Below are 16,002 nucleotides of genomic sequence, written 5' to 3'. Positions count from 1 at the left end.
ACAGGTAGAACAACAACACAGATCAGAGCAGGAATGTGTGATGGAGCACTTCCTGGGCACACAGGAAGGAAGCCCCACTGGCACACTAACAGGAAATGGCAAGAGTCAGGACACAATGAGGACTTCCTCCCCCCCTTCAAACCCCCTTGGGGAATGTGGTATGGTCCAAGGACTAACCAATAGGAGTGAGAAAAACAACTCATTGTAAATAAGACTGTAGCTTTATTAAAAGATAGATAAGAAAATATAGTCTCTGAAGCTTGAAAACAATTATGAGCCAGGTGTGTGTCTGTGTGTGTGTGTGTGTGTGTGTGTGTGTGTGGTGAGTAGTCCAAGGGCAACAGCAGACTGTTTTCATTTGTTTTTATGCATGTTGGTGTGCCAGGAGCTGGGCCTGGTGTGAGCTGGCCTGTAAGAACCTGCCCACACCCAGAAACAGAACCAAATGGACTGTGGCTGACTGTCCCAGAAGAGGAGAGAGAGGTGAATGAGAGGAGAGATGGGCGAGAGAGAGATGACGGAGCTCGAGAGAAAGAGAGAGAAAGAAAGGTTAAAAGGAGGGAGGAGAGGATGGTGGAAGCAAGAGAGATGGCAGGCAAAGATAAAGGGAGTCAAATGGGAGCAGAGATGGTGAGAGTAGTGGGTGGTGGTGTAGTGTTTTAGACAAACACACATAAACAGCCTATGATGGGGCTTCTATGGTAACCCCCAGGCAAGAGCACACAGTGAAAACACACACACGCACACTTCCCAACTCCTCAGATGAACAAGCGTGGCTGTAGGCTGTGGCAGAGCCCAGCCGCCCACACAGGGTTACAGCGTGGGTCCTTCTTCACCAACACTCTGCTCCCAGACAGACAGGAGCAGCAACAGGCCCAACTAGCTGAGGAGGCACCTGATTAGGTTCATAAACATCCACTTCCTGTTGCCTAAAAAAAAACTCCCATGTTTACAGCACTACACTACAGAAGTTCACATGTGGGCGGGTTTGGGTAGAACAGGCATGTAGCTAGAAAAGGCATGGGTAGACTGGGCCGGGCCAGGCCGGGCCGGGCCGGGCCGAGCCAGGTGGGAGGGATCTAGACGTGTCCCTGAGAGAGGGCTTGAGGTTTTGGGGGCAAGACTGAAAGCGAGACCCGGCCTTCACTCCTCTCAACCCCGCATGAACAGAACCAGAACCCACTGAGGGCCCACAGACCTCACACCACGCTAACCAGCCAGCCAAACACAGCAGAGCGCCACAGAGACACACACACACATGGAGTGAGTAAAAAGAGAGAGAGTACCGATCAGAGAGAGAAACAGACAAAGGAACAGAAAGTTAGCTACAAGCTGGGGGGGGGGGGGGGGGAGTAGAGCAAGACAAAGACAATGGGCGAGCATTAGAAAGAGAGGAGCCCAGCAGTCTAATAAAAGCAGTTTGCTGATGGGTCTGTTGGGAATAGCGGCTTCATTAGCCTAGTGTAGATATTTATTTCTAAGCAGACTTCCTCCGCTGTCTCCCTTGTGTGTGGAGCACCGTTAGGCTGAACCCTGCAGCCAGCAGGGGGTACGAGGGTGGGGAGAGGGTGGGCAGGCCTGTGTGTAAGGGAGAGGTGGGTGAGCGTTTACATAGATGCAAAGATTCAGCGTCTCTTTGATTATGCTTTGGTGATTGTGTGTGAGCGTGAGTCCGTGTGCAAACTCAGTGTGTACAGTAGGTTCACAGTATGCGTTGAAACCCCCTGAGTGTATATGACATCATCATTAGCCTATCCTCCCAGTAACAGCCAAACCTATAAGAACGCTCAGAATGGGACCTGTGGTCTAATGATTACAGCCTGTTTAATATGTTACCTTGGATACCTACACGCGCACACACACACATTGACCAGCCTGTGCCAAAACATACACACTGTAAAGCTGCAGTGAGGGATGTAGGAAACTGACACCAAGGTCCAAGAAACCAAATGGGACCCCTGCTACCCCCTCCAGTCCCCTCAACATCCCCCCGCCCCCGCACCACACACTCCTAAGGTACAGTGCACACTGTACCATATATAGTGAGTATAACTACTATGGTAAATGGTATATCGGTTTGTGAAGACTGGGGTAAGGTGTTTATACTAGTTAGCACAAATACAAGGGCAAAGTGTACTCTAGTTGGTGTGAAGAGCAAGGTAAGATACACAGTAGTTACTAAGAAGGCTAAGGTGAAATGCACATGTTAGTGAGTAGACTAGGCAAATATAGGCTAATAGCAGTTAGCTGGTTTCACCAGGGGAGCTAACAGTGTTTAGCAGCATTGCAGGGGCGTACTCTTCTCGATTTCTCTTCCTTTAAACCATTATTTAAGAGGAGGAAAAACTCATATCCCCCAAGAGTAGCGCAAATACACACACACACACACACACACACTCCTTGACACAATTTATTTCTATATTATTGAAATTCCTCCTCTGTTAATTGGTGCTCTGCTGGTGAGAGAGCATGCTGCTATTTGCATTTCAGGGCCCTGCTAAGCAGTGCTAAGCTGCAAAATTACAGCCACACACACAAACACAAGAACACATGCATAAAAACACAAGCACGCGCACACACACACACTAATGTAGCCAAGGTAGTAGCTTGCTGCCGGCAAGGCAGCAATCCATGTTGTGGCGCAGCGAATGGCACGAGGGTAGAGATCAAACAAGCCGCGCTCAACGACATTACAAACACGCTTGCGTGAATTTACTCGACAAAAGCCCCTAAACCCATAGGGAGTGTGTGCATGAGTATGTACGTACACGTGTGTGTGTGTGTGTGTGTGTGTGTGTGAGTGTTTTAAATTAGGAGGTTAAATCTCATAGACAGAGCAATGAGCTCCACACAAAGCAAACAGGGTGCTGCTGGGAATCCTGAGGGCACATACTCCACCACACACACACACACACAAACACACACACAGTCTCCACGTAGGAGAGAAGCCCACCACAACTGTGCTCCAGTCGGAACCCACCCAAGGGACAGAGCCTTACATTAGTAAAGAGACTATACAGGTAAAACATCAAAGACCGGACTGTGTGCTTCTGTCAGCCAGACCTGCATACAGCCAACTGCAGAACATGGCGGGGGAGAGGGGATGTGGGGGGAGAGAGGGAGAAAGACACTGAGAGACCGTTAGACTTAGTGAGAGAGCCCAGTAGTGTTAGAAAATGTGTGTGTGTGTGTGGAGGGGGGGGGGGTGGTAGTAATCCAGGGCTCCAGTGTGGTAGAGAGGTCTCACCTGGGCCTAGCTTCTCTGCAGCCTGTCTGCCTGCAGCCGCAGCGTATACAGAATACCTAATGTGAGTGGAGCTGCCTGTCCAGCCTCCCCCTGGCCTGGGGGGCTACGGTGGGCCAGGGGGGCCAGGGGGAGAGGGGGAGGGGGGGCTGAGTCCTGCTGCTGGCCCCCGGCCATTCTGTCTGATTAAGTCCTCTACACTTAAGGGATAAAACCCTGCTCTCCGTCCTCTCCCACTGGAGGCTATTAGTACACCCCCATTTGTAGGTCCGGGAGCAAAGAGTGTGTCTGTGTGTGTTGTTGAGGGAATGTGTACGTGTTTGAATTTAAATATGTGTGTGTGTGTGTGTGTGTGTGTGTGTTGTAGAGGAAATGTGTACCATGTTTGAATTCAAATTCTTGTGAGTGTGTGTTTGTGTGCTTTGTGTGATGAGTGCGTGCGTGTGTTTCTTTAAGAGCCAAACTGCAGAGGAGCCCCAGGGAGTCTCCCCAGCAGCAGGGGTGAGCTGCAGCCCAGAGCAGAGCCCAGAGCCAGCCTCACTAGAACCATAGACCAGAGGACTGAAGAACCAGACAACTGAAGAACCACAGGACTAGAGAAGCACAGAACAGGGCTACCAGACAGCAATAGTACTAGCTATGAAGACCCTCTGTGTCCAAACTACCCACACACACACACACACACACCATCCCACTTACGCCCCTCACCTTCCAGAACCCCAACACTTTGCACTGCTCTGCAGTTGCTGGGGAAACAGAAGTGTAGTCATGCACTACGTCCACAGACCACTACAAGCGCATGTGCACACACACACACACACACACACCACCACAGGGTTGGGATTAGTTCTGGTTATGTTCATTCTTGCAGCTGGCTGCATCCAAACACACACACACACGCTCGTGTACACACACGGTGTGCCAGTGAAGAGATTTGAGCATAAATGTGGCCTCAACATTGTATCCAACCACCTCAGCTGAACTGTACCGGCAGCCAGTGAGCAGCCAGCTACTTTAGCCAGCTGAAACAATTGTATATGTCCTGTCTCTACTTGTGAAAATGCATTGTTTTAAATAATCTGCTTTGTGTGCGCGCGCACATGTGCGCTGCGCGTGTGTGTGTGTGAGAGAAAATATGTCATCCCACATAATTACCCACATACAAACACAGGCACACAGACAGCACACCTTGCCATTGTAAACAAATATTTACAAACCGACCATCATTAATCACTCCTGTCTCTATCTCTTCACTTTTACTGTATTTGCTACATCTTTCCATCTCCTTCCGACAGTATGCCCCACCCCCTCTGCAGTTAACGCTTGACAATAACCCTATGTTCTATTGTTTCTCTAACTACCCCCACAACCTCCTATTACAACCCCCACCCCCAACTCCCCCTCCACCCCCCGCGCCATCAAACGAGAGCCTGGGCACGATATCAGGGCCTACAATTCCCAGTGTTCCACTTTGCAGCCTAAAAGAAGTATGGGCTGAGAGAGCTGCTGAGTCCCATATCACCCCAATGGGTCAGCGCAACCAATCACATGCTACACATCCATCCTGGAGGGCAGTCCACGGGTCACCACAACCAATCACACACTGGCCACAGACCCAACAGGGTGGGGCCTGATGATTCCTGTTAAATGGGACCAGGCATATGACATCCCCCCCCCCTTCCCCCATCCCTTTGCCTCCATAACCCATCTAATCCTGAGGGGCTGTCCCATTGGCTGGCCTCCCTGTCCCTCTGGACAGCACTGCGCCACCACTGGCTAAGCGTGATGCCAATCTGCGTCCCCAGCCCGCCCCTGGGGAACTGTAACTTCAATGGACTGTCCTCCCAGCCCCAGCCTAGCCCAGCCCAGCACAGCCCTGGGACAGGGGCAGAAGCTGATTAACCAAATACTTTTATCAGCAAGGAAACCGCTCTGCCTGCCTGACGCACAAAACAGCCTTAAAACCACAAACCCAGCACCACTCGCCAGAAACACAGAGGACAGGGAGCGAATGAGAGGGAGAGAGAGAGAACAACACAAAGCCTTCCTGACGAGTCCCTAAGGTTTCCATCCCTCTCTCTTTCTTTCACTCCCTCTCCCTATCACAGAGGGCAAGGCTGGTCCAAAATCCTGCTGAGCAGTCCAGCTGCTCAGAACCCCTCCTCCTCTCTGAACACCCACCCCTCCCGCCCTCCCCACCCCCACACACCCACTCAACCCTGCTGCTACACAGTTTATAGGTCTGGAGGCTAGTGGACTGAAGGACATTAGGGTGGATGGCTGGAGACAAAAAAAGAAAAGCGGTAGAGAGAGCGAGAGCGAGAGCGAGAGAGAGAGAGAGAGAGACGATAGCAAGGGAGAAATGAGAGACCAAGAGGAAAGGGAGAGGGAGCGAAGGGGTGTGAAAGAGTGGCCAGCAGCAGTAACAGCACTTGTGTGTTTTCCATTTTGTGTTTCCCGAGGCAGTTCCTTGGTGGTGGAACCCTACGGGGAACCCGGCAGAACATGGCTGGTCCAGCTCTGCTCCCTCCTGTCTGCTTGCGCCCGCTCCGTCTCTCCATCATCTCACACCCCCACTTCCCCCCAAAAAAGTCGAGTTTGATAAGTTGTGTTCGATACACAAAACAACTAACCACATGTTTGTATGTATGTATATATATATATATATATGTGTGTGTGTGTGTGTGTTGTAGTTCTCGTCGTCAGCAGACGTTTGCTGAGGAAAGCCCAGGGTGTCGTGTCAACTCTCCCTCTTCCTTTTCATTCTGCTCTGCCAGCACTACCTTTGTCTCCCAACAGCTAGAGTACACAAACGCACACACACACACACACACACCACGAGAGAGCTTCTTATCAAACCACAACAAAAACACAATAAGTGAAAATGGAACACTCAAATTACATATTTCACCGACACACGTACAGAACGCACACAAAAACACACACCACGGTGCCCTAAAGTACCCAATCCGTCATGTTCAGGAGCAGGCAACACAGACAAAGACTAAAGAGGCCCTCTGATCTGAAATTTGTTTTTATCATCCGCCTCAGCTGTCAGAGGGAAGAGGGGAAGGTTTTCAATACAGAACTACCACCAGCAAGAGGAGGAAACACCTGAGAGATGTACGAGAACAAAGAGGATGGGAAGAAAGCGAGAGAAAGAAGACAGAGAAAGCCAAATAAAGAAGAAATACAGAGGCAATATAATAGGAAAGAGGGAGAGGGGGGTAGAGAGACAGAGAGAGAGAGAGACAGAGAGAGACAGAGACAGAGACAGAGACAGAGACAGAGAGAGAGAGAGAGAGAGAGAGAGAGAGAGAGAGAGAGAGAGAGAGAGAGAGAGAGAGAGAGAGAGAGAGAGAGAGAGAGAGAGAGAGAGAGAGAGAGAGTCGCAGGCTGAGAGAGGGGAGAGGGAGAGAAGCAGACATGATTAAATCACCAGGCGGGTCTCCCGCTGTTAGCGAGTGTGACACAAGTTCACAGCAGAGCACTCCGGGGACGCCACTCTGATCACGCTCCCTGCGCTCTGATGTCATCAGATAGAGCCTGAAGAGAGGGGGCAGGGTGGCAGAGATGATCTCCATCCGTCCGTCCGTCACTCTCTTGCACCTCCCAATGTCTCATTCCTCGCAACGCGCATGCACGCGCGCGCGCACGCACACGCCATACCCCACACCTGAGTTTGACACTGGCGACCGAGGATGAGGAGATGGATGAGGAGGAAGAGGAGGAAGGTGAGAACCAGAAAGAGGAGGAAGATGGGAAAGGGGAGGAGGAGGCCTCAGAGGAGTTCCGAGACTCTGGAGAGTTTCTAGAAATAAATGAGCTAGGAGACCAAATTCTTCCATCTACTCAGATCCAACAATACCCCCCCCCCTTCAGACACATACACAATACAGGGATGCATGGACGAAACCAAAACCATAAAAGCCACAAGACACTAGTCTGAGACAAGGACGGCAGTTAAACACACACACACACAGTTCCCCAGAGACTCAAAAGCCTACACACACAACAATACGCATGCACACAGTCACACACCCATGTGAGGACCCAGGGCTGCCAGGGAGGGGGAGTTTTAATTGCCTTATCCTGTAGTACAGGCTGGGGAGTGCTTTTTGACTTGAGATTCCAATTTCACGCCAAGGCATTACTTAGTTTGATACAGACTTGATTAGGCTTTAGAGAGGCCTGTCTGCTTGTGGAGAAGCTGTGACGATGGCACATCACTGGAGGACAGATTAACACAGTTGTCATGCGCCTTCTGGGAGATCCAGGTCCAGGCCTATTGTCCCGTCCTCCAACCTAGCCCGAACACAAGTAACTACATTCGATACAAATTCATTCAAAACTACAAACTACCTACTCTCTATCACGACTCTGACTGATGGACCCCCCCCCCCCCCACCCCACACACACACACACACACACACACACACACACACACACACACACACACACACACACACACACACACACACACACACACACACACACACACACACACACACACACACACACACACACACACACACACACACCTTGCGTGTTTTGGAGAGAGGTTGGTACTCCCTTGGCTGCCCATCAACAGAGCAGGCCAAAGCAGACCCAGACAGACCAGGCCAAACCCTCTACATTTTTAACCTCAAGATCCATCGACCAACACACCAGTACTCTCCCATACCCCAAGCCCTCACTCTCTTCTCAACCCCAATCTCCTATTCTCTTTCTGCTGCCTCTCCCTCTCTCTCTCTCTGCCTCCCTCGCACGTTTGATAGGGACATAAAGCATTTATTAAGGGAGAGAAAAGCGCTGGAGAGAAAAGACAGGCCTCTCGGCCTGTCTCCTCCCCGTCGGTCCAGCACATCTCAGCACAGCCAAGTCCAACACAAGACTCTGACTGATGTTTTCAGATCGTTGGATGAGCATCACAATCATTCTTATTATTCCTGGCTGGTCTACCAGTAGCCAAAATACGCTCTGATGTTTTGTTCTCTTTCCACAAAACTGCACTATACAATATTTACACTGTAAAGTACATAAATGGATTTGACGTAACCATTTTGGGTTTAGATTCTGCAGATTGGCCCATCATGGGATGGATATCTACAAACACCTCTCTTCATCTTTCCACAGTTGTCACTGACTTTATGCTAACCAGCAACCTGACTTTGAAACCTGAGGGCACGCGAGGAGTAAGAAAGGGGGCAAAAGTGGAAGACGTAGACAAAAATAAAGAGAGACAAACACAAGACCTTTCACCTGTTCCCCTTTGAGATCAGTATCTGTAAATAGCTCCACCTCACAATGCAGTGTTGATCAAAGACAACACCTTACGTGCCATTTTCTTCCATCACAGCTAAAAACACCTAAACACTTTGTAAATAAACATTTGTGAATCTCTTGATTTTCTTTCTTTTTTTATATCCTCTATGGCCTGAATTTGAGAGCAACTTTAATTATTGGTTCCCCCTCAGCTCAGTGTTCACCAGGCGTATTATTCAGAGCCCTGCGGGGGGTACTCGCCTCTGCACAGAAGAGAAGAGCTGAATGAAAAGAAATCAGAGAAACCCCGGCTGACTGACTTCCAACATCAAGGACCAGTGCTAGTCAGAGGGTGAGAAGAGGGCTGTGTTAAGAAGAGGAAGTAATTACAATAAAAGGCTAATTCTGAGTTAGCTGAACACTGCAACGTAATGGGCCTGGGATAAAGACATGGAGACTGGCTAGCATGCCGTATGGAGATGCTACAACAACCAGCTAGCCGCTTACATGAAAAAACAAATATATTTAAATCAGTGGAACTCCAGAGAATGAGGCTCCCATAGACATGTTCTATACCACAACTGCATTAACTGAGACCTTCACTCAGGCAAAGAGGCTTTTCAAGGATACAATGCATCAAGACTAAACAGATTCTGTCCTTCTAAAGTATTTGTGAAGGCATCTTCAACTTTTAACCCAGGTCTGGAAGGCAGAACTGTCTAGGACCCAAGGCCAGCCTAGCACCTAGCTCCTAGCCCTGCTAATTAGACAACACCTAGCTGCAAGTGGCTAGCTAACAGTTTCACCTCATCTACGGTAGCAAGTAAGTCTACCACTAGCAACTAGATCTAAAAGAATGACCAGCACAGAGACCCCGTCAGGCCTGGTGGCAGGGGTCAAAGGGGGTCAACTCAAGACCAGAACTATTCATTAATTACTTCACCAGCAGCACACTCTCTTTCTCTCTCTCCCCCCCTCCCCCCAGCCCGCCGATCCTACAAACCCCCCTTTAATCATGGGATGTGAGGGAGCTGGGCTGAGCTGGGCTGGGCCGGGGGATGCTGGGCCAGCAGAGGGGGAGGCTGCCCAATAAATATATGCATCAACCAGGTGTGGTGAGGGGCTCTTAATTGCCCCCACCGCTTATGTTTAATGTACGGCCCACAGAGGGAGGGGATATGGGGGGCTGGCCTGACCAGGCTGGGCTACTAAAGGGGTAGCGGGGCTGGGGGGTGGAGGGGCTGCAGAAAGGCAGCCTGGGGGGGCCAGAGGAGGATGACCACAGGACCAGAGGAGGGAGGAGAAGTGGATGATGGAAGGGCAGAGAGCGAAAGGGGAAGAAGACAGAAAAGCATGACAGGAGGTGAGAGAATTTGAGAGAGGAAGGAAACTGAGATGGAGGTCTAGGTCTGCTAGGCTCTAGGAAGTAGATATACACGTTATAGTGTTGCGTATGTTCGGCTCTTTTGCACTTGAATGGATTCATGCTACTTGCTTTGGCTGGGGTCAAAGTTTGCATCAGAGCTACGGTAGCTGCAGCCCTGCTGCCTCTCACTCATGTCAAACACACACATACACAAACAGACCTACTTACAAACACACACACACTCTCCACAGACATGCTTGAGGCACTGACATTTACACAGCGAAGCCATTACCGCCACTCTACCCCAGCCCAGCCTCGGGTTGTCAGGTCTGTCACCTTGCTCAGTGGTTTACTGTACAGAACTTTGGTTGTTACCAGGGGTTTCATACAGCTATAGCTGTAGGTATCACAGCTTGTTACCTTGCAAAGATCTACAGTTATGGCTGTAAAAAAAAAAAAACTGTAACACAACGTTTATGGCTGCAGTATGTGACTGCTCAGCTACAATGAACAACCGAAAACTATTCTACACCAAGGAGCATCCAAGAAGAAACAATTTGTATAAGTAGAATCTTGTCACATCTGCTGGTATAAGCGTATAGAAAGACAGTGTCTCCGGGAGCTTCTTCCACACAGTGTAAACCATGAACCCAGGACAGGAAGGAAGGAGCGCGTTTCTGAGCCCTGCTTCTGGCTGCATTGTTCCAACACATTTTAATCTGACTGATGCAGCAGTCACACAATCAGAGTTTGAGAGAGAGGAACTTAGAGGGACACACTCCACAGGGAAGGCCTGGTAGGGGGCTGGGGTTGGCAGGCCTAGGGTGTGTGTGTGTGTGTGTGTGTGTGTGAGAGAGAAAAGAGAGAGAGAGAGAGAGAGAGAGAGAGAGAGAGAGAGAGAACAACAACAACAGTCACCCCAGTGCCGTCTTCTCTTTAGAAAGCTACTCAGAGCGGAGCGGGGCAAGCTAGGTTCCTGAGCGGGCCCCGGTTCCGGACCTGTGAGCCCAGAGTGGTGATAAAGCTGGGTGCTAAGCTGGTACCATGGCACAGCCCGGCACTGAGCCTCTCCATTAAGACAGATCCACACACACACACTAGCAGGCTGGCTGCTGATAAGGAGTTGTCACTGGCACACACACTCCCCACCAGGGAGCTCACCCTGGGCACACACACACACACAATCACAATAGTTGAGATACACACCCACACACATTAGAGCAGAAGCACACATGTATACACCACACAGGACCACTGTGGAGCTATCCTCCACATGAAGTCTATCTATGAAACAATAAGGTCTTCATCACATCACACTCAATTCTATTACAATGGCCAATGTTGTCCATTCCACTCACTCTAATACCAGAACTACTGTACACTTTAAACAGATTTTGTATCACCTTTCTGAGGAGCCAGCGTGTGTATGTGTGTGTGTGTGTGTGTGTATTATTGTTCAATTTTTTTCTGTTCAGAGTCCGTGGAATTCAAGGTTCCATACAAACTAACACCTTGCTGTGATTCTAAAATGACCAATCACAATTATTAAATACCTTCAGATATTAATGACTGAACATTCCCACCTACTGAGCAGTCTTTGAAACTGTTTCAGAAACATTAATTGATGTCCACCTCCCATTACACCATCAGTTATGTGCACTGAAGATGCAATAAAGTCAGGTCATGTTGTTCATGCATGTGCTCAAATACCATCTACAATTGTAATATTGGTGCCAGGGATCAAACTATGATAACAACAAGTTAACACAGGTAGGGATATTTAATCTCTCATCCTGCACAAATATACGAACTACAAACAGAAAAACACACACTCAGAGGGACCTGTGGTATCTCACTTCCCTGTTTTACAGGAGCCAGCTGACCAATGAAGCTGTCCCTGGGCTAAAGTGACAATAAAACACATCTAACGTCAATACCATATGGGCTTGGAAAAGGTAAAAAGATGTAAAGCATTAGACACACACACACACACATTAACCCACGTTAACCCATGAAAAATGACTTGATGTGTTCAATAATTCAGTGTACCAAATAGTATTCAGATTCTAAAACATATGGTTGGCCTCATTGCAACAATGTAATTTATCCAAAATGTGAAATTCTTCAAAGAAAGAAAAATAGATCTATCTCTAAAGTGTAGGACTACATTGTGAATTAAATGTGTATAACTACACTTCTAGGACTGGAATAGAGTAAACTAGACATATGGATCATGACATTACTGGTGGAATGTGCATGGATACAAGGAAGAAAAGGAGGGAGAGGAGAAGAGGGGGGGTCGATTGGGGTGGAAATTGCCATTAACCCCAAAATTCAGGGTCAGAAAAAAATTATGCTCAAGATGAGCCTTCTTCTAACCTCTCTCTCGCTCTCTAGAAAGGTTAAAGGTTTTAGTTCAATTTGATTGACAGTTAGCAACACGGTGAATAAAGAGAAATAAGTGCTCTAACGCTCCCTCCCTGTCATGTGCACTCGTTCCCGCTTAATGTCCTGCAAATGAAGCGGATTTATTAATGTGTAATTAAGTAATAATCATCACTACATAATGCATGAAACACTCGAGGGGACGTGGGAGATATGAGACGGTAATGCCCCGGCCAGGCTCTCCGAGCAAAGACACACATTAAAAAGGGATTAATCGAGAGAAATAATATTTTGATAAGAACCGCTCGCCTCCTCCTCTCACCCCTCAGCCTGTAAGGCAGCCAATCATATAACCGTTAACAACTTCAATTAACTATCTGCAATTAGAAAATTCCCCACTCTAAACTGATGGTTATCACAAGAACGGACCCCTCAAATCTTCCTTCTCTCTTTCACCCTCACTCTATTGCGAACATGTCTACATGGCTGACAGTCGGTGTGTTACAAAAGAGGAATAAATAAAACATTTTGCAGGGCTTGTCGGCACTGGCGCTAGCGGGTTGTGTTTAGAGTTGAGTGAGCAGGTGAGAGACGTGAGGACATGAAAACACGGATAATCCCCCGGCGGCTGCCCGCCCTTGTGCCACTCCGCTGCCCCGCTCCCTCCCGATGCTCGGTCGTGCCAGTCAGAGGGCAAGGTGCGGAGAGGAGATAGCAGCACAGACACACAGAAACACGTCTTAGTTACACGTAGATCAAGCCACTGGCCGCCCCGCACCACTGACTGAGTTTGTATCAGCTTTGTTTATCCTAACTCTCAAGCTAGAGGCTGCTGGCTGGCGGGCACTCTCAAACGCTGGATACAGGAGGACAAGATTAGACCCATAAAAATCAGCTACTTGTAATACGTGATGTTTTCAGTCCTGGATGTGCCTTGATCCACTTGATCACCATTACAAACTGTTGAATTACCCAAGCCTGTAAAAATGGTGTGACATCAAGCTAGGTAGAATTGGTGGTAGACACAAATCAGAGTCATTTCATCAATGAACTAAATGCATTTGTATTTACCTATACAAATAAAATCAATAGGCTACTAGAATAATTGTCATTCCATGCTTTCATCACGGTAGTGTACAGTGTGTGTACCTGCCCATAGCCAGGCATGGCAGTGAGCATTGGCGAGCCATATACCCTGCCAGTCGTTTTGGAAAACCAACCTCATCTTTGAAGACATATGTTTTAAGAGATAGAACAGTTGCATATGTGACCATAACCAGAGCCAGACCAGCTTCGTCTCGCCTACATGGGGGAGGGGTGATGACTGTGGACCACATGGTCAGCCCCTTGCCCATCTGGTATCTATAGAGCAGAATTTGGGGCCAAGTGCCCCCAATGCCAAGCATCATCTTCCACTGTCTACATGCTGCCGTCAAGTCTACGAAAAAATGAATTCACTTCAACTTAAATAACTTCGTACAACAATAACACAAAATAGGGTATTGCCTCTGAACATCAACAAGGGGGAAACATGGAGACGGTGTTTAAAAGAATAGTGCTCATCTATCAAGTAGGCTACAGTACAGTAGTTTATACTGAGCACGGGATTCATGCATCAACTTCATGTTTCCAACTACATAACAGCCGCAGTTAAACCGAAATTAATAATTAAACTAAATGCAGAGCACCTGATGACCATGCGCTGATTGCGAGCAATTAGCTATCAATTTACTGAAACTAATTGTTGGATAAATTGGCTCTGCTATTTGTGTTACGTTCCATAGTGTGACTTTAATAAAGACCTAATAAAAGTGATATTTTATTTTTGAATTTCACAGTACCCGCCACATTTACCCATGGTATCTCATTGGTCATAGTTCTACTCGTGAGTTTGTCCCCGTCTCTCAGTTACAAAAAATCACATTGCCTACCTTTTACGGAGCGCGGTTTAGCCTGTTTTCGTCTCGACATGTCCGAGTAGATAGGCCTTCAGTATTTTGCAAAATTTTGCTTCAATCTTGCCTATTGATCTCGTATGCCTTGTTCTCGTTCATACAGCTGGATACTTCAATTCTTATTTTCCCCCACTTATTCTGCCTGTTGCAATGCGGCAACTTCAGTCGCTGACAGACAGTAGTCCAGATATGTTTGAGGTGAAAATCGCCCGGATACTTCAACGGCTGGACCCAACCTGTAGAATTAAAGGAATAACTTGTCGTTTGACATAAAGCGTGCCTATATGCTCTTTTGTTCCTTTGACGCGCTTTCACGCGCGAGCGACAGCGGGACTTTATCGGTGGGCTACAGAGTCCGAGTTTCAAGGGGCAGGCGAAGCCGGATTGACAGCCATGCGGCAACACCTGGTCGGTACTACGGAAGGTGTCAATAGGTCCTAATAATATGATTATCTTGATAAGAATGATGTTGAATCGAGCTTGCCGTTTTTCCTTGTATTCTCCTGTCTTCGTCTTGAGATTTTTGGTGCCGTTATCGGAACTAGAAGTCTCTTTTCTCAGCGATTCTTGTGAACACCGCGACCCTTCTTGCGTCCGTTATTTTACAGAAGGTGGCATGGGCAATAGAACCTTACCCAGCGTGTTCACCCCTTAGGGAATTCCTGTATTTATATCTCCTCAATTTTTAATTCCTATAAACAGTGAAATGTTTGCGGTCGCTAGCCTCTTTCTCCCTTTTTCTTTGTCCTGACTCTGGTCCTCCCTCCGCCTCCCGATCCGACTGCTGGCGGGGCTGCAGCGCAGACACACATAATAAAGCCAGGCTTGGCTGGAAATGTAGCCGTGTCCCAGCAGGAGGATGTGAGAGTAGGGTCCCGGCGGGGGAGCGCTCTGATCCCGCAGGGAGCTCCGCACAGCCTGGGTTGAGCAGACAGAGAGAGCCAACAGCACCGAGCCATGGTCAGCCATGGAAACTACAGCTTAACTTGGAGCACAGATCGGGGACAAAACATGGAGCTTCGAGGAACTCTACATTGAGCAAGAAAAATACGGACTGGATTCTTGTTCAGTCTCTTTTCCTTCCGCCACTTATTATATTCTATGGCTGGCCATAGAGGGACACCGGGCTCACATTAAACTACCCACGGTTCATAATGGTATGGTATCATTATATTTCTGGCCATTGGATAACTATTGGCATATATGCTATTTAATCCGTCATACACTATAAAATGTCCGAATACATAGGCTTTAATCAGACCAAACAAAACATAATCAGCCTAGACAAATTGGCAGAAATAACTTGAGCGATGATTTCAGAGGGTCTATCCTCTTTTGCGTCTTTGATCTGGAAATTGACGATTCAGGGTGACACATGGAACTTGGGTCACAACTTAAGGACTGTAAGAAGGCATGAAGGCTATTCTTTAGACCACCCTTCATATCCAGTAAAAAGTGCATGTTTCCAACAGAAACCAAGGGGGGAAAACATATTTATAATCACATGGCGCTTTGTTCTTTTCTCTCCAGCGCTGTGCGATGCTCTCTGACCGTGGCTGAGCTGCTCAGGCGTTGTCATGGATAACTTGCTGGGCTCCCTGTCTTGACCAGCGGGTCGTCCCGCAGATTGGGCCTTGCCCCCCACCGTGAGACGGAGCGGCCTTTAAAATTGACCCCCCATGGAGGTGGGGGCCCCTCTTGTCTCCGTCTGAACTCCCCCTGAAATGAGTGCGCGCCTGGAGACCGGCTTTTTAAAGCTCTCGCGGCGTCCCAGGCAGCGGCCTCTG

General features: G+C 48.4%; 1 protein-coding gene across 1 annotated transcript in view; it reads right to left on the bottom strand.

Moving 5' to 3' along the window:
* znf423 (zinc finger protein 423) overlaps window positions 1-15,150 on the bottom strand; it is a 101,203-nt gene extending 86,053 nt beyond the window's left edge. The window contains exon 1 of the mRNA XM_084672923.1: window positions 14,192-15,150. Coding sequence (XP_084529049.1) covers window positions 14,192-14,231 — 40 coding nt within the window. The 5' untranslated portion in view covers window positions 14,232-15,150. The remainder of the gene's footprint in view (window positions 1-14,191) is intronic.
* Between the last annotated feature and the right edge of the window lie 852 nt (window positions 15,151-16,002).

This window comes from Hypomesus nipponensis, chromosome 14 (genome assembly GCF_054491055.1).
Source record: "Hypomesus nipponensis isolate SF chromosome 14, ASM5449105v1, whole genome shotgun sequence".
Lineage (NCBI taxonomy): Eukaryota > Metazoa > Chordata > Actinopteri > Osmeriformes > Osmeridae > Hypomesus > Hypomesus nipponensis.
This window is presented reverse-complemented; position numbering and strand designations above follow the sequence as displayed.